The sequence below is a fragment of the Mustela nivalis genome (genome assembly GCF_964662115.1).
Source record: "Mustela nivalis genome assembly, chromosome: 7".
Lineage (NCBI taxonomy): Eukaryota > Metazoa > Chordata > Mammalia > Carnivora > Mustelidae > Mustela > Mustela nivalis.
This window is the reverse complement of record NC_139026.1, coordinates 124,058,946-124,083,009: the sequence shown is the minus strand read 5'-3', so window position 1 is coordinate 124,083,009 and position 24,064 is coordinate 124,058,946. Positions and strand designations below refer to the sequence as shown.

The 24,064-nt window shown below is 41.4% G+C and overlaps 1 protein-coding gene across 6 annotated transcripts in view; it reads left to right on the top strand.

The window, feature by feature from the left end:
• DCLRE1C (DNA cross-link repair 1C) overlaps nt 1-23,371 on the top strand; it is a 39,750-nt gene extending 16,379 nt beyond the window's left edge. For 2 of the 6 annotated variants that reach the window (XM_082739576.1, XM_082739577.1), the window contains 7 exons: nt 35-175; nt 3,957-4,058; nt 6,190-6,326; nt 7,275-7,329; nt 11,813-11,901; nt 12,572-12,666; nt 21,648-23,371. In XM_082739576.1, coding sequence (XP_082595702.1) covers nt 35-175; nt 3,957-4,058; nt 6,190-6,326; nt 7,275-7,329; nt 11,813-11,901; nt 12,572-12,666; nt 21,648-22,567 — 1,539 coding nt within the window. In that variant the 3' untranslated portion in view covers nt 22,568-23,371. Of the gene's footprint in view, nt 1-34; nt 176-3,956; nt 4,059-6,189; nt 6,327-7,274; nt 7,330-8,245; nt 8,310-11,812; nt 11,902-12,571; nt 12,696-16,338; nt 16,452-21,647 lie in introns of those variants that run through there. The other 4 variants (XR_014313973.1, XM_082739578.1, XR_014313972.1 and 1 more) reach the window with 4 other exon arrangements.
• Nucleotides 23,372-24,064: the final 693 nt, after the last annotated feature.

Sequence of the window (24,064 nt, the reverse complement as noted above, 5' to 3'; positions counted from 1 at the left end):
AAAGTATTAAATGCCTTTAAAAATTCCTGCCCAGGAGGAGTGTCTGAGTGGAATAGTAGAGCTGGTTCGAGGCTGGATCACTCGGAGTCCGTACCATGTCGTGTGGCTGAACTGCAAAGCAGCTTATGGGTATGAGTACCTGTTCACCAACCTAAGTGAAGAATTTGGAGTCCAGGTACGGTGTTGGCTCTTTCTTTTCTGTTGCTCCTTCCCACCTCTCCTTTCCTCCCCATCCCTGCCCCCCCAAAACCAACTGCAGTAGCAGAGGGAAGCAGCCCATGAAAGGGCGTGGGTGGGGGGCTTGGGTGGCTCAGTCGGTTAAGCGTCTGCCTTCCGCTCAGGTCTAGATCTCAGGGTCCTGGGATCGAGCCCCACATCGGACTCTGCTCAGCAGAGAGCCTGCTTCTCCCTCTCCTTCTGCCTCACTCCTTGCTTTTGCACTCTTTTTCTCTTGGGTCAAATAAATAAATAAAATCTTTAAAAAACAAAACAAAAAAACAAACAAAAAAAGGGCATGCGGGACGGGGGTTGGCAGCCTCTGTGGAGTGAGAAGTCATCTCTGTTCATGTCCTCAAGGGAGGAGCCGAATGCGGCCCTGTGGCTGGGAACTGCTGTGGCAAAATGTCCCGTAGGGGAAATATTTTTTTTTTTCCACGTATTTTTATGACTGTGGGTCATAAAATAGATGTAGTGATCTGAGTGTATTGCTTGCATTCCGAGTAATTATCGTTTTGTGACCACTCACATAGGGAATGAGACACGTGCATTTACGTACGTGTGTGCGTGTGTGCACTGGGTTGCGCTGGGAAACCTATTTCTTACTGCGGGTCCTGGTCCCGGTGTGTGGAAACCGCTGTCGAGCTCGGAAGCTTCAGGGCAGGCTGGGAGGGAGTTTTATTTCACCTGTCCCTTCCTCAGGGCTCAGTGCTGGGCTCTTGGACGGAGCGGCCAAGCCTGGGGCTCCTGCTCTTGTCCCCTGAAAGCAGACGGAGTTCTGGCAATGACCCTGAATAAAACAGAGTGTTAGGGCAAGTTAGACATTTAAGTTCCACTCTGTTTTGCACCTTTTTTTTTTTTTTTTAAAGATTTAAAAATTTTTTTGACAGAGAGAGATCACAAGTAGGCAGAGAGGCAGGCAGAGAGAGAGGAGGAAGCAGGCTCCTCGCTGAGCAGAGAGCCCGATGCGGGGCTCAATCCCAGGACCCTGGGATCATGACTTGAGCCAAAGGCAGAGGCTTTAACCCACTGAGCCACCCAGGCGCCCCTGTTTTGTACCTTTTAACATTGATCCCCCATCCAGCAAACTTGTGCCAAGTCAGTGTCATTCAGTAAAACGAAAAAGATCTAGCTTTTCTGCATATGAAATTTAAAAAATTCTTCCCCCCTCCCTTTGTAAGTCTTGACTCTCTCTGTCCTCCTTTCCTTAATTTTTTCCTTCCTTGGGTCCCTCTGTCAAAATACATTGGTATAAAGTTGTGAATTCTCCATTTTGAGAAGGATTTGCTTTCATTCTGAGATTGTCATTCCTGTTTTTTTTGGTGTTAAAATGGCCTTTTATTTTTTTTAATTTTTATTTTTTTAAAGATTTTATTTATTTATTTGACAGACAGAGATTACAAGTAAGTAGAGAGGCAGTCAGAGAGAGGAGGAAGCACGCTCCCTGCTGAGCAGAGAGCCCAATGTGGGGCTCGATCCCAGGACTGTGGGATCATGACCTGAGCCGAAGGCAGAGGCTTTAACCCACTGAGCCACCCAGGCGCCCCTAAAATGGCCTTTTAAATTAAAATCACAGTGATAATAGGTTATACACACACGTACACACGCACACATGCACACATATAGACTGATCTCTATTATCTGCTTTTTCCCTTCTGTCCTCTTGGTGAAGTACAAAGGTAGCAGCTGCTTATCAGTCCCAAATTCCCGTTGTAAATACTCGCGTGTGTGTGAAATCTGGGAAGGCCTTGCAGGAAGGAACCTTGGGCTGAGGAGGGCTGGGGTTGGGGGAGAGCAGCCTTGGGGGGTGACCCTGTGACCTCAGAGTTCCCCTGGCATGAGCCCTCTCTCAGGCCCTTGAAGCCCTTTTCGGGGAATAGAAACAATTTCAGATCAGGAATTTAAAAAGGGACAACAGGGAGGTTTTTGACTAAGGGACCTCAGAGATGATCTCTGGCAACTTTTCCAGGCTTCTTTATTTTTGTTGAGGATAAAACTTTCTGTATCTCTGGACACCTTAAAATTTACCCCTTTTTATTTTCTTAGAGAGTCCAGAAAAGCAAATTTGTTGTTACTCCTTACTGGTCATTAGTAAATGGAATGAATGGAATAAGGCACAGGATAAAGAAGCAGTTACATTGGATTCTTTTTATTCTTGTCTTGGTATCAATTACCACAGCGATTTGACATTATTCTAATCTGTTAATCAGATTTCAAAATGAGAGCGAATACTTCTTATTTGTGCTATTTCACAGTCCCAGTATCAATTTAGGTACATGTTACTTACTTTGAAGAAGAGAGTCTTTTTAAACGGATACTCTGGTTAAACAATTTAAAATGTATCAGCCTTAAAATTTTAAAAGTGGCTAAGCTTGCCCCCGCCAATTTCCACATCTGTCCTCCCCCTTTTAATCCCATAAAGGGGTGTGTTGTAAGGGTGGGGGGTCTGGATCTCTGCTTCCTCCCCCAGCTGTGTTCCCCCTAAAACTGCCCTTAACTCATGTGGCATGTTGGGGGTGTGTTTCCACAAGTCGTGATTCTTGGTTATTCACTGCAGTATACCCAGTATTTAAAATAAAACTTGACCTGTAGCAGGTGCACAATAAATATGAATTGAATGACTCTTGGCAGATTGAAGGACAGTAGAGTTGACCCTTGAACAACATGGGTTTGAACCACATGGGTCCATTTATTTATTTATTTTTTAAAAGATTTTATTTGTTTATTTGTCAGAGAGAGAGGGAGAGCGAGCGAGTGAGCACAGGCAGAGTGGCAGGTGGAGGCAGAGGAAGAAGCAGGCTCCCTACCGAGCAAGGAGCCTGATGTGGGATTAGATCCCAAGACACTGGGATCATGACCTGAGCCGAAGGCAGCCGCTTAACCAACTGAGACACCCAGGCGTCCCACACTTGGGTCCATTTATATGTGGATTTTCTTTAATCACTACAGTATTTTATCATATATATTACTGTGTGGTGACAGATGGTGGCCACACTTGAGAGCACAGCATAACCTAGAGAGTTACACTATGTTGTACACCTGAAACTAATGAACTTTGTGGGTCAACTGTACTTCAGTAAAAAAAAAAAGTGCGTACTCTAAGTGTATTTTCTCTTATGATTTTCTGAGTAGCATTTTTTTAGTTTGCTTCATTGTAAGAATACAGTATGTGATACATAACAGAATGTGTGTCAGTTGACTGTTTATAGTATTGGTGAGGGGGCTATTAGCGTTTAAGTTCTTGGGAAGTAGAAGGTTATGGGGATTTTTGACTGTGTGGGGGTCGGTGTCCCAACCCCTGTGTTGTTCGGGGTCTGTTGTATTAGCACGATTCAACGAGGTTCACCAACTGAGTCTCCAGAATGTTTCAGTGCCACCGCCTATCGGCACTAATGCTGACTGGTTGGAATATGGTTTCTGTCCTTTGCCTCCTGACATCCCGACATATTACCATGTGCACTGAAATAGCCAGTTAACTAGGTTTTTGTTTTGTTTTAAAGCTTTTATTTATTTGGGGGGCAGCACATGCAGACTTGGTACTGAGGGGGAGCCTGACATAGGGCTCTATCCTAAGTGCCCCTCCAAAAACCAAATTTTAAGAAAGAAGAAAGTTCACTAACTGCATGATTTGCCCGGCAGCATCACCCTTGAACAGGTTTGTTTGTTTGTTTGTTTGTTTGTTTGTTTTTAAATAGGAAATACAATTCAGGTAATATGCTTGTATGTCTTATTTTGCTCAGATTCATGTGAACAAACTAGACATGTTTAGAAACATGCCGGACATTCTTCATCATCTCACAACAGACCGCAGCACTCAGATCCATGCCTGTCGCCATCCAAAGGTGCGGAACAAATTGCTTTTCTGATTGTGGGTGTGATGCGTGGGAAACAGAATTTTAGGTTCGGAAGGAAGCTCTGAAATCCCATATTCTAGACCCTTCAGTTTACAGATGTGAAAACCGAGGCTGAGAGCCTCCGGTGTTACCCCAGGCCACACAGCTAGATGTCACTGTGTTCCATTGCCGTAGATGGCGTGGCAGTAAACAGACACGGCTCCCCTTCGTTTTTTAATGAAATAAATCCATGTGCATTTGATGCATGTTTATTTGTAATGAATTACATAATGAGTAATGTATTTATAATGAAATTAGTAATATGTTAGAGCTTATAACTTAATTATTACAATCCATTGTTCCTTATATTTGAGATTCATGACCTTTGTGCACGTTCATAACCTATTTTTCTTCTACCCATTTGAGATAAATACTTAGATATAAATATAACTTTGCCTCATACTTTGAAATGTTTTTAGGTATTGCTTGTCCGTTTCAGATGAGTGTTTTTTTAGTGTTTTCCAACTCATTTGTAATTCATTTGCGAAGGCCACCATAGAACTCCCTTCACTTATTAGATGCCCTTCTCTTATTAAAGGTCAGGTATTAAATTTTGCATTTGCCCTTAACATTTTTTTTCCTCTCAATTTATATAGTCAGTTGGCATCACTAATCCTAAATCAGGATCTTCAGAGGTTGGGGGTGTGATGGCCATGATTTTCCTCTAAATTTTTAAAATATCTGAACATTCAAATGCTGAGTGATTTTTATTTTAGTTAACACTGCTTTTATTTAGTGAGTCAGTCATTGTGGTAGTAATATTTGCTCCATTGCCAAAAACCCTCAAGTATACTTGCTCAGCCCTAAATAAAGGATAATTTAAAAAAAACTAAAACCACCAACAAATTCTTATCTATATCGTGGAATATTCTACTTGAGACCACTGTAGGAGAACTACAAGGGTAAGATGTTATCTTGATGATTGGTAAGCTGCATATCATAACCCGAGTCACGCATTTATTTCATCCTTTCGTGGGTGTCTCCACACACACACACACACGCACACACACACACGCATGTACACACATCCTCACTGAATTCACGGTTGGATCAAAATCACATAGATTCAGAATAGCAACTGTTTTGTCTCGTCGGACTGGTAGTCTTTTGGTCCTCACAAGCCCTGTAAATCTTTTAATTGGCAAATTTCTCTTTATTCTGAGTTTTCTTACATCCTACAAAGTAGCTGTGTTTCTAACTGTCACCTCTGTCATTTCCTACATGGCTAATTGCCTTAGAACACTCCTTCAGGCGGCTTTGTTCTAAGTCCCGCAGCCTCAGGAATACCGCCCTCAGCCCCAGAGCCCCAGCGCTCTCCCTGGCGCCCCCTCCTCCGCAGGACCTGCACCTAAGGCCCCCTGATGGCCTTTGATTGGGACTGAGCGGTAATGGTTTTGCAGGACCCCGATCTGAGCATGACATCTTCGGGAAAATCGTCCCATTGTTTTTCAGCCATTTATTTATTTATTTATTTATTTATTTATTTATTTATTTATTTAAGATTTTATTATTCATTTGACAGACAGCAAGAGAGGAAACACAAGCAGGGGCAGTGGGAGAGGGAAGCAGGCTTCTCGCTGAGCAGCGAGCCCAGTGCAGAGCCTGATCCCAGGACCGTGGGATCATGACCTGAGCTGAAGGCAGATGCCTAATGACTGAGCCACCCAGGCACCCCGTTTTTCAGCCTTTAAAAACACTTCTGTTACTTTTTCCTCCAACTTTGTTTTGAAAAAAATTGAATGTGTGGCCCGTATTCATTCTCCCTCGTTGTGTAGTTGTGTCCTTTTCAGCATGTGAAGGGCGAGCAGGGCGTCCCGAGTGAAGGTCAGGTGTGTGTTGCCATCACTGTGGCCTCTCTTGTCTCTTGATGTAGACCCCAGTCTCCAGGCTTTTGCCCTTCTTTTAGGACATTGATATTTTCGAAGCAACCAGGCTAGTCATTTTGCAGAGTGGTCCTAAATTTGGAATTATCTGATTGTCTCCTTAGATCTACTTTTTTATTTCATTATAAACATTTGTCTTTGAGACCCTGCGTACAAACATATTTGTTGAAAGCGTAGAACTGCTTTTCTGTTTTTAGGCAGAGGAGTATTTTCATTGGAATAAATTACCTTGTGGAATTATTTCCAAAAATAAAATTCCACTCCACACAATCAGCATTAAACCATCCACTATGTGGTTTGGAGAAAGAACCAGAAGAACAAATGTCATTGTGAGGTAAGAAAGGAACCTGTGTTTTGAGACAAATCTTGCTTTTTGAGGTAATGTATCTGATTTATTTTAGTTTTATTTGTTTCTTTTTAAAGGTTTTATTTATCATGGTGCCTGGGTGGCTCAGTGGGTTAAGCGTCTGCCTTCAGATTGGGTCATGATCTCAGGGTCCTGGGATCAAGCCCCGCATGGGGTTCCCTGCTCAGCAGGGATGCTTCTCCCTCTCCTGCTCCCCCTGCTTGTGCTCACTCATGCTCTCTGTCAAATAAATAAATAAATAAATAAAATCTTAAAAAAAAAAAACAAAACCAAACCATGATCTTATTTATTTGAGAGCAAGGGAATGAGTGAGAAGAGGAACAGTGGGCAGGGCAGAAGGGTGAGAGCAGCAGACTCTCTGCAGAGCGGGGAGCCTGATGTGGGCTGATAAGGCCCACAGAGCTGAAGGCAGATGCTTAACTGAGTGAGCCACCCAGGAGCTCTGATTTAGTTTAGTTTAAATGCAGTGTATCCTAACTCAGAGAGGAGGATATACTATAATTGTGGGGAATAACCTCCAAAATTTAAACCTGTTTAAAGAGGTGCTACTTCCAAACCTGCCTAATGGCCAATGCCATTAGCCAGGATTTCCCGAGGTCTGTTTACGGTCGGTTGGCCAGAGAGTGAAGGCATCTTGCTTGTCAGGGAGTGGGGATCTGCCTTCGTGGGGGATAGAAGCCCTTGATGGAGTAGAGGAGCACTGTAATGATCATCGTATTTTGGCATTAATATTGGGTATTCAGAATGTCTACAAATATTTCTGCTTCTGGAAAGAGTTCCCTCTTATCCCAGGGAGAAACCCTTGGTTGTGGGGTGATTTCATATTGGAGTAGACTAAGTGGGAAAGCCTGAAATTGAGAACTTTGCTTAGTTTTGATAAGTGACCTTTTCATTTTATGTTTTCTTTTCCTTTAGGACTGGAGAGAGTTCATACAGAGCTTGTTTTTCTTTTCATTCTTCCTACAGTGAGGTAAGAGGATCGATCCATGTACTCAGAACCCTGTTGCTAGCTGCTTTGCCAGCCCCTTCCTGTTTGACAGCAGTAGTGGTCCCCTTGGCGACCAGGGGCCTCTCTTTTCCTACTGCTTAAGATTTGGTGTGGCTTTTTCCAAAGAAATTCAGGGAAAATATCAGTAGGTGAGCTGTGTTTACTGAGTAAGAGAGGAAATTGGCTATTATCAGTTGTTTTCAGCCTAAACGTTGAAGAATACTGATGATTCCCATCTTGCTTCCTGCATGTATTTTAACTTTCCCACTTCAGTTCTGTTCACCTGTCATAAGAGGATCATAAATCTTACATAAGGGAGTATTACAGATAAAATCTCACACGGGTAGCCTTAAGGTGCTGTCCAGATTTCTGTCTTCTTCCCAGCTTGTATTGTGTCGAAAAACTGTTTAAAAAATAGTCCTGAATATTTGGCAGGGGGAAAGAGCAAAGGTGATTGAGGTAGAGGCCTTGTTCTTAGGAAGGACATATATACTGGAATTACCCAGCTTAAGAAGGGTTATTAAATGGTTTTGTAGGATCCTCTTTATTTTTCTCTTTTCTTTAACTTGCCAACATGTAAAACATCATTATTTCAGATGTAGAGTTCAGTAATTCAGCTGTTGCATTGTTAGGATCCTTTTTATACAGGAAATTGACCTTCTCACTTGAGTGGGAACATGTTATGTGTGACGTATTTGCAAACTCCTCGTGCATTTCTAAAGTAAATGCTAGCCTAGCATCTAAGAAGTGCTCAGTTTTAGTAATTTCATGTATGTATCAGGAGAAAAAGGTGTATAAAATCAGACTGTCACATACAATTTTAGTTTGACCATTTGGGCACTTAAAAATTGATTTCCCTGATAACTATTATTTTTGTATTTGGGATACATGGATACAGCCCTGCAGCAGTGAGCCGTGGACGTGTTAATGATTTGAACAGGTGGATTCTTCCAGAGCTCCAGGTAGTGGCTTTCTTACCAAGTCAGCTGTAGTATTGTAAATGATTCCTTATCTTATTATCAAAGTATCATAATGACCTCTCTATTAAATGACTGACCTTAACTTTCAGGTACAAATAGGTTATCTGAGAGTAGCTTGGAAGGAACTCATTGTGATAGTATAATGTAGTTGATGTGTTTTCCTCATTTTATCCTGAAATCTCAGATTATTGTCAGAGCCGCCTCCTAGGGATTGGTCTTTGGTTTGGCACTGGCTCAGCGTCAGGGTTGATGAAAATCCCTCCTGGGACTTTATGCAGTTTCCCCTCCAGGAAGGAGATATTCCCTGATGCTTGAATGGAGAGAGGAAGCAGATGAGCCCCCCTGCCCTGCTGTCGGACGCCCATGCTCCCCCTAGATTAGCACTAGTGACCGTACCCATAGAGGGTCACCTTGAGCTCCGTTTGGTCATCTTCTCTCAGGGTGGTGGTGAGGAGACAGGCTTTCCTGAAAAGTGCTCTAATTAATAGCCCTATCCTAAGTATAGATCATGTTGAAATCCATTTAAAAACATAAATTATCAGTTTTTAAAAATGAATGATTTTAGAGCATGCACTTGAGGGGGGGTGGGGGCAGAAGGGAAGAGAGGGAATTTCAAGCAGACTCACTGCAGAGGTGCACATGGGGCTCGATCTCATGACCCTGAGATCATGACCTGACCCAAAACCAAGAGTTTTCAGCTCTATCAAGTGAACCCCCCAGGTGCCCCATAAATAGTTCTTGTCAGTGTTTATTCTGAATACAGCGGATCCTCCTCATTTGTGGATTCCTCATTTACAAGTTTGCATGCTCACTAAAATTTGCTCACGACCCCAGATTAGTAGACGCGGCGCTGCGTGGTTGCTTGCAGACATGCCCAACAGAGTGGTGAGAAGTGGAGTCCCCGGACATGCTATTTCCAATTTAGGTCGAAAAAGGGGGTGCTCTGCCCTCTCCGCTGAGCTCATAGGGCCAACAGGGGCCCTTTTGCAGTCAGTTTAGTGCTTCATTGTACACGTTTCTGTGCTTTCTGTTGGGGATTTCACTGTTTAAAGTGGCCCCCAAGTGCAGTGCTGGGGTGCTGTGTGTGTTCCTAAGCACGGAGGCGGGGGTGTGCTTTATGGAGAAAATCTCTGTGGCATGAGGTACCGTGCCTTGAACTGTGAGTTCAGGAGTTATGAATCAACAGTACACACAGAATAGGTAAACTTTTTTTTTTTTTTTTTTTAAGATTTTGTTAGAGAGCGAGAGTGCACGCACACTCGTGTGTGTGGGTGTGCACGTGTGGGTGGGGCAAAGGAAGAAACAGGCTCCGCACTGAGCAGGGAACCAGATGTGGGGCTCCATCCCAGGACCCTGCGATCATGACCTGAGGCAAGGCAGATGCTTAACTGACTGAGCCACCAGGCAGCCCTGAACTGGTATCTTTATTTTTTTATTATTTTTTAAAAAAGATTTTATTTATTCATTTTTATTCATTTGAGAGAGAGTGAGAGAGAGCATGAGAGGGGAGAAAGGAGAAGCAGACTCCCTGTGATGCTGGGAGCCGGATGCGTGACTCCATCCGGGGACTTCGGGATCATGACCTGAGCCAAAGGCAGTTGCTTAACCAGCTGAGCCACCCAGGTGTCCCTGAATTGGTGTCTTTAAACAGAAACACACATAAAACAGGGTGTGATGCATTGATAGGTTGACAAAAATGCAGTGACTAGAGGCTTACAGGAACCTTCTCTTCCCCTTAGGAGTAGTGATTCAGTGTTTGCTAATTCACCATTCCCAGTGACCTCAAGGAACATGACCCCTGTGGATAATGAGGATAGCTGGTGTTCATGAGTTGTTTTAAGGCAGCATCTGACGTAAGGACATCAGCTTGTACAAGGGACAGAGGATGCCCATCTAGTGGGTGTCTCTTGTCTCCTGTGGTCACTTCATTTCCAAGTAGAAGTGAATCATTTTGGTATAGGTTGACCTTGCTTTCTTTATACCTGTTCTCTTGAAAGGCCTCAGATTTCTGCCAGCCTCAACTTTGAGTTAATTATGCAAATCATGTAGGTTGTGGACAGGTAAGAGTTTCTGATTGCACGCCTGCTCTGAAAATACAAAAGAATTTATGAAAAATACCTGAAGAATGAATGTGTCTTACTGTTTTTTTTCTCCTATTTTAAGTAAGGTCGTCACTTTATTTTAATATGGAGTTAGTATTAATCCCTGGGTTCCTACCTCTTTTGATTTGGTAAAATTGGGTTCTAAAAATTACTCAGAGCTCAGTTTCTCCACTTGTAGAAGAGAATAAAAACCTTTGTGTTGTCATTGTCATCTCTGCGGTGGATAATTTCATTGAATGTTAAACATATGCCAGGGGCGCCTGGGTGGCTCAGTGGGTTAAAGCCTCTGCCTTTGGTTCAGGTCATGATCCCAGGGCTCTGGGATTGAGCCCCGAATTGGGCTCTCTGCTCAGCAGGGAGCCTACTTCCTCCTCTCTCTTTCTCTCTGCCTGCCTCTCTGCCTACTTATAATCCCTGTCAAATAAATAAATAAAAAATCTTAAAAAAAAAATATGCCAGGTGCCAGGCCAGACACTTTAGATGCATTATCTCCCTTATACTTTTAGATGAAGAATCTAAAGTGACTTCAGGTAACTTGACCAAGGTCACCTGCTCACCAATGAGTAACAACGCTGAAACTTGTCCATGTTGTAGAGATGTTTTGAGGAATAGTGACAGAGTTCCTCTGGTTAGTGTTCTAAATTTTGCACAAAATCAAGGTACTCATGACATTTTTGCATGTAATTTTCCTCTAGATTAGAATAAACCTAGAAGATGTAATTTCCTTATTTTATTTGTTGGAGAAAAGAAATCAACTCTAAGACCTTGTTTCCTTGTGTGTATTAAGTATTCAGCTTAATTCTAATTTACTTGTAGGGAATTAGTTAATTGCAGGTGACTTTATTAGACAAGGAAACTAATGTCATTTAAAGAAGTATGTATAGGGGGCACCTGGGTGGCTCTGTCGGGTAAGCATCTGTCTTTGGCTCAGGTTATGATCCCAGGGTTCTGGGATTGAGCCCGATCATGGGCTCCTGCTAAGCAGGGGGCCTGTTTCTTCCTCTCCCTATGCCCTTCCCCACTGCTTGTGCTCTCTCGCTCTGTCAAATAAATAAATAAAATCTTAAAAAAAGAAAATAGAATCTTTGAATTCCATTAATCAGTAATTCCTAGTCCTTACTGTGGAACAGAATCATGTGAAGGATGTTTTAATATCCTGATTCCCAGTTCCCACAGTAGCTCAGTAGGATTTTGGGGGGTGGGCCTGAGAGTTGGCTGTTTCTTTCCGAAGAGTCCCCGGGTGTCCCCCGTGCAGCTAGTATTGAGAACCACACCATAAGAAATTCCTGCTGCTCTTTCTCCTGCCCTCCCTTTTGTTGCTTCTTTAACACCCAGATTTTTCAGCATAGAGATAATCGAGCCATTCTGTTTTCCTTCTTCTAGATTAAAGATTTCTTGAGCTACATCTGTCCTGTGAACATATATCCAAATGTCATTCCAATAGGCACCACTATGGATAAAGTTGCAGAAATGTGAGTAGTTGCTCCTTGTGGAACTTCTGTTGTTGAACAGGATGGATTCTGAGACTAGGTTTGGGCCTAAGGACAAGGGCCAGACTGTAAGTAGGATGGACATGGCTGTCAGTACTTTCCTGGTTGGGAGCCTGGCGGCTTTCTTCCAGTGATATGTTCTAGTAACCCTAAAGGCTTCTGGGAATCTGACACAAGGAAGCAGTTGGCAGTGAGGCCCTCCAGAAAGGAAAGAAGTCATTTCCGTGCACTTCCATATTTTATCATCACTGTGCCTTAGCTTTCTGCCTCTAGAATGAGGAGATAAAATTTGTGAGATTCTTAGAAACCCCATTAAACAGGGAAGAGTAAGCAGCCAGCTGTCCTATATTCCGTGAATGCCAGGTGTCACTGTATTACCTGATAGTCTTATAGAATAGGGACCTGCTTTTCCGCAGTGCAAGACCAAATACAGGGGTTAGCCTTCACTTAATCCTACAGTTAGCAGCTGTGTGATGGGTTGTATTTAAGTGCTTTTACCACTTTATTACAGTGAAGTGGTTTTTTCATTATTAAACATGGCTTTTAAAAGTAGTTATATGATTTTCCCCATGGCCAAGTTTTTATCTTCTCTGTAAATGATGCTTATGTTCTAGCATCATAGGAAAAAATAAAATATTCATATTCATTTCAGCTTAAAGCCTTTATGCCGATCTTCCCAAAGTACAGAGCCGAAGTATAAACCACTTGGAAAATTGAAGAGAGCTAGAAAAACTCACCTCGACTCCGGTAAGAAAATGGGCCCTGGGTTCAGAGGTGTGGGTTTCCATGCAAAACTTTTTTCCAGGCTATTCTGGTCTGGTGAAAGCTTCATTGGGCAGAGGTGGGCTTGGGACTTGTCATTCAGACTTGTCACCATGCTCTCAGGAAGTGCTTTTCCTTCCTTTTGCAGCCTGTGAAGCCAGGAGTCCAATCTCTTTCACAGGCTTAAAAAAGTGACCTTAGAACTGTGCCTGTATTGAATTGTGTTCTCCGCTTTCTGGAAGTAGGCCCTGTGGTTTGTGTAGGCCATAAGGAGAGGCTGTGCTATTAATCTTGCACATTTCCTCTAAGATACTAGTATATGCTGGTAATGGGAACTTTGCTTGTCATTATCATTTCCAACCAGATTGATCAGCAGTGCTTCTACTAAGGGATTTTCTCTGTACTCTCCTGCCTGTTTTCATTGCTACTTGGGTTTTCCAGCGAAGAGCAGAGGTAACCTCTGAGGAAGAAATCGGAGCTTCAGATACCTAGCAAAGCTCTGCTCCTTCACAGCAGCCAGATTGCGTAGTCAGGATTCTGAAGTTAAATTGCTTTGGAGGAGGGTCTGTTACTGTACCATGGAGCTAATACATGACCCAAAAAGAGTAGGTAAGAATGATAGCATTTATTGAACCCCTGCTGTATATGGCAGGTGTTGTGCTAGGTCCTTTACATACATTACAGCTAAACCCCAAACCTTCAAGGGCTATCATCCCAATTTTACTATCAAGGAAAATGAATTTTAGAGAGTGAAATAAATCCCCCAAGGTCCAGTCAGAAGTGGGTGATGGGGCTGGGATTCTTTGCCCTCCTTAAGACTCATCTCCCCCAAACCCCTCTCTCTTCTCAAACCTTCTGTTTGTTTCCTGGAGTCCATAGTCTCTCATGGTTCGTCTCCTGCTCCAATCTCCCCCTTAATTTTTCCCTTCTCCTAATGTTCTCCAGGCTATTCCTTATGTTCCACAAATAAGTGAAACCATGTAATAACTGATTTTCTCTGACTTATTTTACTTATTTTACTCAGCATAATCTCCTCCAGCCCCATCCAAGTTGATGCAAAAGTTGGATATTCATCCTTTCTGATGGCCGAGTAATATTCCATTGTATAGATGGACCATATCTTCTTTATCTCCTTGTCTGTTGAAAGCCATCTTGGCTCTTTCCACAGTTTGGCGACTGTGGCCATTGCTGTTATGTACATTGGGGTACAGATGGCCAGTCTTTTCACTCCATCTGTATCTTTGGGGTAAATACCCAGTATGCAATTGCAAGGTCATAGGGTAGCTCTATTTTTAATTTTTTGAGGAACCTCCACACTGTTTTCCAAAGTGGCTGCACCAACTTGCATTCCCACCAACAGTGGAAGAGGGTTCCCCTTTCTCCACATCCTCTCCAACATTTGTTTCTTGCTTTGTTAATTTTTACCATTCTAACTGGCATAAGATAGTATCTCAATGTGGTTTTGATTTGAATTTCCCTGATGGCTAATGATGAATACTTTTTCATGTGTCAGCTCATGTCTTCTGCCCATTTTTTGATTTATCTGTTTTTTGGGGTGTTGAGTTTGAGAAGTTCTTTACAGATCTTGAATTCTAATCCAAGCCTGTCTTTCCCATCTCCATTTCTGCATTTCACTTAGAATCAAATGGAAAACCTTAAGATGCAAATTCCAGGACAGGTTCTAGGAAACAGTTGTATTTTCAGATGTTATAGCTATCACGTACTACATTTTCTAATCCTTCGTATCTACAAACTTAATTGTAGGGTTTTTAAAGAAAGCTTTACAAGGTATAATTGATAAATTACACATGTAAAGTGTCCAATTTGATAGACTTTTACATATGCATATACTTGAGAGGCCTTCACCATAACTAAGATAATGAAAATATCCATTACCCCCAGGTCTCCTTTTGCCACTTTGTAATTCTTCCCAGCTGCCCTCTTGCCTCCTGTTATCTTGCTGTGTTGCTGTGGCAACCACTGATCTGCTATCCGATAAATTAAAATTTTCTAAAATAATCACATACAAATATGGCTTATTTCACTTGGCATATTTATTTTGAAATTTATTGATACTGTTGCAGGTATCAATAGTTCATTCTTTTTTATTGATCAATAGTATGCCACTGCATGGATATACAATTTACTGATCCATTCCTATTGTACATTTGGGTTGTCTCCAGTTTTTGGTTATTACAAATAAAGCTGTAAAGATCCATGTACAAATCTTTGTGTGGATGTATGCTTTCATACTGGGAGTGGACATAGGGTAGCTGTGTCTTTAAGAAATTGCCAAATTGTTTTCCAGAGTGGTTGGACCATTTTGCTTTCTTGCCAGTTCTCTTGCTCTACTTTATTGCCAGTATTTTTCGCTATCCTAATGAGTGTGCAGTGCTATCTCATGGTTTTAATTTGTATTTTTCTAATGCTCGTGAGGCTGAGCATCTTTTAATGTTCTTATTGGTGTCCATATATTTTATGGTGTCCATATATTTTCATTGGTGAAGTGTTCAAATCTTTACCCATTTAAAAAATTATTTTGTTACTTTTTTATTAACTTTCCGAGTTTCTGGATATAAATTCTTTATCATTTGCATGCTTTGCAAAACCTTCCAGTTTGTGACTCATCTGCAGTCTCTTAGCAGAGTCTTTTGAAGTGCAGAAATTTTAAATTTTGACGCTACATTTACTAATGTTCATTTATTTATTGATAGTATAATAAGAACTCTGTGCCTGACTCAAGGTCACAAAGATTTTCTCTTCATTTCCTGGTAGAAATTTTTGTCGTTTTAGGATTTACATTTAGGTCTATAATCCATTTTCTATTTATTTTTGGTGTATGGTGCAAACTAGAGGTGCAGTGTTGTGTGTGTGTGTGTGTTTCTCCTGCATATGGACATCCAGGTGCTCTTGGGACCATTTGTTGAAAAAGAGTTCTCTTTTTTCTACTGAATCTTCACACTTTTGTTGAAAATCAATTGACAATATATGTGGGGATCTACTTCCGGACTTTTTGTTAATGTTCTGTTATCTCTGTCTTGACAACCCTACTGCCCTGTCGTGATTATTGTACATTTATAAATTTTGAAGTTAAGTGATACAGTCTCAAAGTTGTTTTGGCTATCCAGGTCCTTTGTGTTTAGAGTCATCTTGCCATTTGTACAAAATGTCCACCGGAGGGAGTTTGATTGGAATTGTGCTAAATTTTTTCAATTAGGGTAGAATAGATAGATTACATTCATCTCTTCTTGGCTTATTGGCTGTAATTATTTTAGTGGCTTACAGTATACATCTTTAACCTATCAGAGTGAAAAGACACACATTATTCCAGGAGTGCTGTAGCACAGCCGAAGAAACTGAATGACAGTATGGCTCCATTTCCCCCCTCACAGTCTGCATTTTTTGCCAGTTTACTTGTTGTGAACCCCACGATTTTTTTTTTTTTTTTTTTTTTTTTTGCTTTAAACTGTCAGTTTTTTTAAAGCATTATTGCAGTATAATTTATATCCCATAAATTTCACCCTTTTTAGGCAAACACTTCCATGGTGGTTACTATCACACACACAGCCATTTGCCATTGTGTAATTTCGGAGCATTTCTGTTATTCCACACCCTGCCCGTTTCGAGTCAGTCCCCATGAGCCCCTCCAAGTTGTAGGCAACCACTAACCCTATAGATCTGTCTCTGCGGGACATTTCATGTTAATGGAACTATACAACATTTGGTCTTCTGTGCCTGACTTCTTAGCATCACCTTTTCAGAGTTCATCTGTGTGGTATGTATCAATACTTACTCCTTTATACTGCCACATTTTATGTATCCATTCGTCAGTTGATGGACATTTGGGTAGTTTCTGCTTTTTAGTTATGAATTATGCTGCTTTGAATATTTGCAGACATGACTTTGTGTGGACACATGACTTATTTACTTGGGGTAAATAACACAGGAATAGCATTTCCAGATGATGGTGGAGGTGACCATTGCCATAACAAAATATCACAGACTGGGTAGTTAAGTAACAGGCATTTCTCATAATTGAGGAGGCTGGAAGTCCCAAGATCAAGGTGCTGGGAAAGTAAGTTTCATTCTGAGGCCTCTTTGCTGGGCTTGTAGGCAGGTAGCTGTCCTATCAGTATGTGCTGACATGACCTTTCCTGGGCCTGTGCCAGGGGCAGAAGGCTGTAGGGGGAGAGGGTTGATGTCTCTTGTAAGGGCACTAATCTATTTGATCAGGGTGCTGTCCTTACTGACTTCATCACTTCCTTTGAGGCTCCATTTCTGAATACAGCCATACTGGGGGCTAGGGCTTCAACGTGTGGATTGGGAGGAGGGCACATTTATTGCAGAACATACAGTTAATCTGTGTTCTGACATTTTATCAAACTGAGAAACTGTTTTCTAAACTGAACACATTTTCATTCCCACTAGCTGAGGATTCCATTTTTCTCCACATTGTAGCTCACACTTCTTGAGGGTAGCCATTCGAGTGGGTATAAAGAGGTATTTCATTATAGTTTTGATTTGCATTTCTCTATATTGAGCTTAATTCATGTGCTTATTGGCCATTTATGTTCTTTGCTGAAATGTCTGCTTCAGTCTTTTGCCCATTTTTAAATTGGATTTTTGATCTTACTGCATTGTAAATTCTTTATAGACTCTGGGTATAAGTCCTTTATTAGATATGTTTGCAGATATTTTCTTTCAGTCTACAGTTTGTCTTTCTCTTTCTTGATGGTGTCTCCTGTAGTGTGAAAATTTGAATTTTGATTAAGTCCAATCTATCTAATTTGTGTTTTACTTCATGTGCTTTCAGTGTTGCAATCAACTGTTGCTTAATCCAAGATCACTCCCATGTTTTCTGGATCACTTCAGTTTACCTTAAGTTTACCTTGTTAGGTTCTAATTTTGGATTTCAAAGAATATTCATGCACTTTGCTCTGGCATGTGGTTAAGCGGCTTGGCTACAGTGTGATCCTTTTGTGGTTTTTTTTTTCATCTTGTTAGGCAGGAGCAGGGCATTTGGTCTAGAATTAACTCTCCCACTACTAAGGCCTCTTTTAGTGCTCCTTCAGCTGCCCTGTGAATTATGAGGGGTTCCATTCTGGCTGTCGGGAACAGGCATGCTCCTAGCACCATGTGCATTCTGGGCACTGTTTCTTTCAGTTCTTTGGAGTAAGTTTTCGTTGGCCTCGGCTGGAGTAAGTTTTCGTTGGCCTCGAGTAGTTAGCTCACAAGCATGCACTGATCAGTTTGCTGAGCACTAGAGGGGGCCCGCTCTCCAGGCCTCTGTCCTCCTGCCTCCGTGGCTTCTCTACTCGCAGTCACACCTTCTCAACTACATGATGCTCTTGAGCTCTACCTGGGTGTCCCCGTCCTGCCTAGAAACGGTCACCAGGTTAACTGGGGCAGTCTTAGGGCTCCCTTCGTTTCTGTCTCAGGTATCCTTGCCCTTCATTGCCTGATGTTTGATTTCTTGAGAGCCTTTGTTTTATTTTGTCTGGTTTCTTAATTTCAGGTGAGAAGTTAATTGTAGTCCGTTACTCTTGGCTGGAAGCAGAAACCTTTTAAACATCTACCCCATGCCACTTATTTTTGTCTGTGTGTTTATTGGGCCACTAGTTTTTTTTTTTTTTTTTTAAAGATTTTATGTATTTGAGAGACAGACAGTGAAAGAGAGCATGAGAGAGAAGCAGACTCCCTGTGGAGCTGGGAGCCCGAAACGGGACTCAATCCTGCTACTCCGGGATCATGACCTGAGCCAGACAGCTGCCCAACCGAGCAACCCAGGCACCCTGGGCCACTAGTTTTGAGTTTCCAGATTGACATTTGTTTTGCCATTTTATTGCCTTTTTTTTGTTTGTTTGTTAGCTTTGACTTTGTTCCTTGTTGATTCCTTAGCATTTTTATTCCTTATTAATATAGCAATTTTTATAGTTTGTGTAGGTATAGATCTTTCAGCAACCCTCTGGTGTCAGTCTAATAGTGGGTTAGATGTGTTTTGTAAGCCCTAGGAATCATGTTTGCTTTGGTCCATGTCACTGACTTTATAATTCTGTCCTGTGCCTGTGGTTTTTTAAAGTCTGTGGTGATTTATACTATTGTGTGGGGGCCGTTTTTCAGTTTCTTGTCTGTTAAATATGTTCTGTTGAAGCAAATCAGTGTTAGTACCCATAGAGTACTGGACAAATCTTATGAGCAACTGATTTTTCTGAGGGGCAAGTTCAGGAGTCATTCTCATAGACCTCTTTTGAAAAGCATTTCAATAAAGCTCTTTGTTCTCGGATATTTTAATATTTATTTTTTTAAAAGATTTTATTTGACAGAGATCACAAGTAGGCAGAGAGGCAGGCAGAGAGAGGGAAGCAGGCTCCCCGCTGAGCAGGGAGCCCAATGTGGAGCTTGATTTCAGAACCCAGAGATCATGACCTGAGCCAAAGGCAGAGGCTTTAACCCACTGAGCCACCCAGGCACCCCTTAATAGCTATTATAAATTATTATAGTTAATTGAGAAAATAGTTCTATAGAATGCCACAACTCTGAATTATTTTGAATAGCATTTTATTTCCTTCTCCCCATTCATTTATATAAATATCCAGAACTCAGAGGCATTAAAAATGTTTTTAAAAAACATTGTTTAGGCACCACCAAGAATAGCAGTAACCATAGTGCAAGAACAGGGTCCTGAAGCTCTTCAGTTGTGTAAGACTTCCGGCTAGGATTGTGGAGAGGTGGACAGCAGTCCTTAAGTAGGGACCAGGGCTGGGGGAGGGGGGAGGGACACTTGCAGGCTTGTGCAAGGGCTGTTTACTAATAGCTGTACAAGTGTAGAGGTGCATACAAGCTGAAAAGCAGTTAACCATTTTGTGTTAAAAAAAAAAAATAGCTGCATATGTTGCATTATGGCTATATAATGGTGTAATCCATCTTTGTACATTTAATGTCACTTTAAGTCCGTCTCATACCTCTCATTATTGGGTTAAACTGTAGAAATTAAGGTGTTTCATTTGTTGCCCAGTATGGTTATACAGACATGACAGTGGAAAGTATCTGTGAATTGTAGTATCTGTCCTTTTAAAATTGGGCTTAGGTGTGCTTATCAGCTTGTTAACACTTTTTTAGATGCCTCCATTTTCATATAGAGAAATTTAAAATTTTTATATCGTAAGAATTCACAGTATAAGTATACTGTTTTTTAGATATATACATACAGAAAAGTTAGAAGAATTAATGTGAAAAATGTTTTGGCAGCAGAGTTTTACAGTTGAAACATCATACCGTGATAGTGGTATAGTTACTAATCTAAGAATATGAAACTGTTCAGCTTAGAGATATAGAAATATTGCCTAAAATGTTAATTGTGGCAAAAACATATATTCCGTGTTTTGAAATAAAGCTATACCTTGGAGCTGAAAATGATTCCAAATATAGTCACTAGATATCTTAGCCACCTTAAGTCCTTCAGAAAAGGAGATAAATCATTGCTTAAAGGATTAGGCAGAGCCAGGAATCCAACTGATTGTGTCTGGACCCAGAGTCTTGTCACACCTCCCTAGGCAGGTCTCCTCATTGGTAGAATGGGAGCAACCTGACCTCTGTGGTCCATTTTTTAAAAGCAGCTTTTAACTACATCCTTTATCACTGGAAAAATGTTATCTTTTTAAATAAGTAGTTATAAGGTAGTAAGGTAACACTTAATTTTCTTCTTAGATAAGGTGTCATTAGAAGGTGAAAGTATTTGTGTATACCCCCACCCCCGCCATTACATGCCTACTCAATTTATGAGAATTTCATTCTCCAAGTAAGGTTTCCTCCTTTTAAGAATTTAAGGGGACTGTTTTTTTTACATTGCTAATGTAACATGCTTAAAAAAACAAAACAGTAAATTCCTTGGTTTCCAGTTCGTGCCACTTCAAAGCGAGCCCCTTTTGGCACATTTGTCCCCCTTGGTATCTATCATAGCCTCGTACACTTGGCTGGCTCAGGCTGCTGTGACAGATACCAGAGACTGGATACTTAGCAACAGATATTCTCGCAGTTCCAGAGGCTGGGATGTCCAAGGTCAAGGTGCCAGCAGATTTGATTCCTGGAGAAGACCCATTTCCTTGTTGTAGACCGCCGCCACCTCCATGTGTGCTCACCTGGCCTTTCCACATGCCGTCCATGCATAAAGAAGGACAGTGAGAGATCTGTCTTCCTCTTCTTATGAAGACACTAATCCCATCTTATGGGCCCCATCTCCAGATACAGGACATTGTTGCTAGGGCTCCAAATTAGGAACTTTGGAGGACACATTTTAGCCCATAAGGTGCACAAAATAGGTATCAAAATGTTTACAGAACAAAGTGAATTCAGCCAATTCACTGAGTATCCACTATTTGCCACGTAAATTAAATGCTCCTGAGACTACTGTCCATGCCAGAGCATACAGTCTGCAAATCTGGTTGTTGAACAGAAATAAAAGCACAAATCAAAATATTGGGTCCCACCTTCAGGGATTCAGTAGGTCTAAAAGGAGAGACAGAAAGCTGTATTTTTTTAAAAAAAGGATTTCCAGGGGCTCCTAACTGGCTCAGTCAGAACAACATGCAACTCTTGATCTCAGGGTCATGAATCTGAGCCCCATGTTGGCTATAGATTATGTAAATAAATGAATAAAAAATTAAAAAGCTTTCCAAATGAGACTAATGAACAGCCAGGTTTGAGAACCAATAGTATAAGCATTATGACCTACTTGGGGAATGCAGATCTATATTCTCAACTCAAAATCTGGCATAAGTTGATAGGCAGTCATTAAATTATTCAAAATATCCTAAAGGGCCTTTTTCTTAAAGAAGAGTGAACTATTATTTGCAGTTCCACCAAATGAAAACATAGCTAAATGCCACAAATTGGATTTTAAATTAAAAGCACACATTGGCTCCCTTTGCATTCTGTGTTTTCCATATTTCTCCTGTGTTTTTCCGCAGAGGAGGAAGATGACCTCTTTGATGACCCTGTGCCATTACCACTAAGGCACAAGGCTCCATACCAGCTAACTCTTCACCCTGAGGTATTTGTAATGACCGCAGCACAACCCCAGCCTGAACAACAGAGACAAAGCACTGGCTACCTCAAAGCAGAGGGTATGCAAACCTCTCCTTGGGCAAACTTTGTAGATTGTGAAGAATCTAACAGTGAGAGTGAAGAAGAATTACAGACTCCAGCTTCGTCTCAAGAAGACCTGGGTGCTGTTACCCACCAGCAGCCAAAGGCTGATGTAGAAGTACCACAGTGGGAAGTATTCTTTCAAAGAAATGATGAAATCACAGATGAGGGTTTGGAAAACCCCTCTTCTTCCACAGAGGCAGGGGGCTCTCAGTCACCGAAGCTTTTTAGTGACTCTGATGGGGAATCAACTCACATCTCTTCCCAGAATTCTTCTCAGTCAACACACATATCTGAACAAGGGAGTCAAGGCTGGGACAGCCAATCTGATACTGTCTTGTTATCATCCCAAGAGAGAAAGAGTGGGGATATTACCTCCTTAAACAAAGGTAGCTACAGACCAAGAATCAAAGAGCATATTCCTGCCTCTCAGATGGAACAAAGCATACTTTATCCAAAGGAGACTCACTCTGACTTGAAACACAGAAATCAAGACGTAAAGATCGTTCCCAGTGCTGGAGAACCAACTGCTCTAAGAAGTGGGATACACATACCTCAGGAGAAAAGTTCGCTAAATCTTAGCACCACTGCAGACTCCCAGAGCTCCTCAGATTTTGAAATTCCCTCAACACCAGAAGCAGAGCTACCTAAAGGAGAGCATTTACAATATTTATATGAGAAGCTGGCAACAGGTGAGAATATAGTCATTGAAAAAAGAAAAAGCTCACTCTTAGATACTTAAAAATTAAAAACCTTGCGTTCTAGAGCAACCACTAAAACCCTACACAAAGAGTTAAGAGCCCAAGTGGTAACAGACACAGGAGAGTGGAGTACTGAAAAATGCTCCTGTAACCTAAAACAGCGCAGTGAAGGGGAAGCAGAGAACAAAAAATAGTGCTAAAAAAGAGAAAAGATATGGTAGAACTAAATCCCAGCACCAATAATTACATTAAGTGAAAATGGTCAAAACACACAAGTGAAAACAACCCTCCCATATGCAGTCGCTGAGAAACTCACTGCAAATGATGCAGGTAGGTTAAAAGTAAGGGATGGGAAAAGATATCTAACTACCTTAGAGCTGGAATGGTTATATTAATAGCACACAAATTTCTAATGATAAAAGGTCCAGTTCACAAAGAAGACACAAGGCTAGAAGTGTATGTGCCTAAAAACAGCTTCAGTGTATACGAGGAAAAAACCAAGCAGACAGACAGACTAATGCAGAGTTCTAGCTGGAGACGCTCCCATTCCTCTCTCAGTAACAGAATGAGCGTACAGAAGGTAAGCAAGAATACAGAAGAACTGCAGAGCACCACCAACCAACTGAAACTAATGGACACAGAACACTCCACCCATTAACAGGTGCCCGTGGCACACTGACCACGCTAGATGACCGTAACTTGCAGGGTCATAAAAACATCAAAAAATCAACCCCTTATTTATCTCAAAAGACATATCACTTAAGAATGTTGGTGTGAATACAATGACAAATGTAAAAGTGGAAAAATTAGGACCTGAAAGAAAATAATTAAATGGCAAAAGCATACGTGTGTTCTGGGAGTCGTTTGATTTCCTTCAAGTCCATCTGGGGGTTATATTTTTGCATAGTTCCATGTTTCACACAGTCCTATTAACAGATTTTCTCCAGCACTTTGTGGTATGCTGGCATTTTACAGATTAAGGAAGCAAAGGGAGAGATGGCACTTAAAACGAGTTTAAGTGGCATCTCTAAAACAGTTTGCAGATCCATTTAAATGATATGCAGTATCGCCAGGCTGCACTGATCCCTTTTTCCTAGCTCAGCAGCTACTCCCAGCTGTTGATGAAACACATTCCACAGACTCCATATGACTGAAGTAAAAATAACGCGGATTCCATTTTGCCCCTCTCTCCTATGAGTACTATTACCTAAATGCCAATGAATAATAAAATCACTAGAGACCAGTAGAGGTTGCAGATCATTGGTTGAATATCACCTCATAACTACAACAGGCCTAATACAAGAACCCAGAGACTTCATTTTTTATTTACAGCTCTAAAAATTCGTTACACTTCATTATTACAAATCATATAATAGAATGTAACTATATGTTCACTGACACCAAAGACCTCATCTTAACAGTCTAGTTTATAACCCAAGGTGGGAACTCACCACACGCCTGGACATTTTTAGCACTTAATAATCACATCGCCAGTTTACATTACACAGTGCCATGTTCTGTTTTCTAGGTCAACCTGG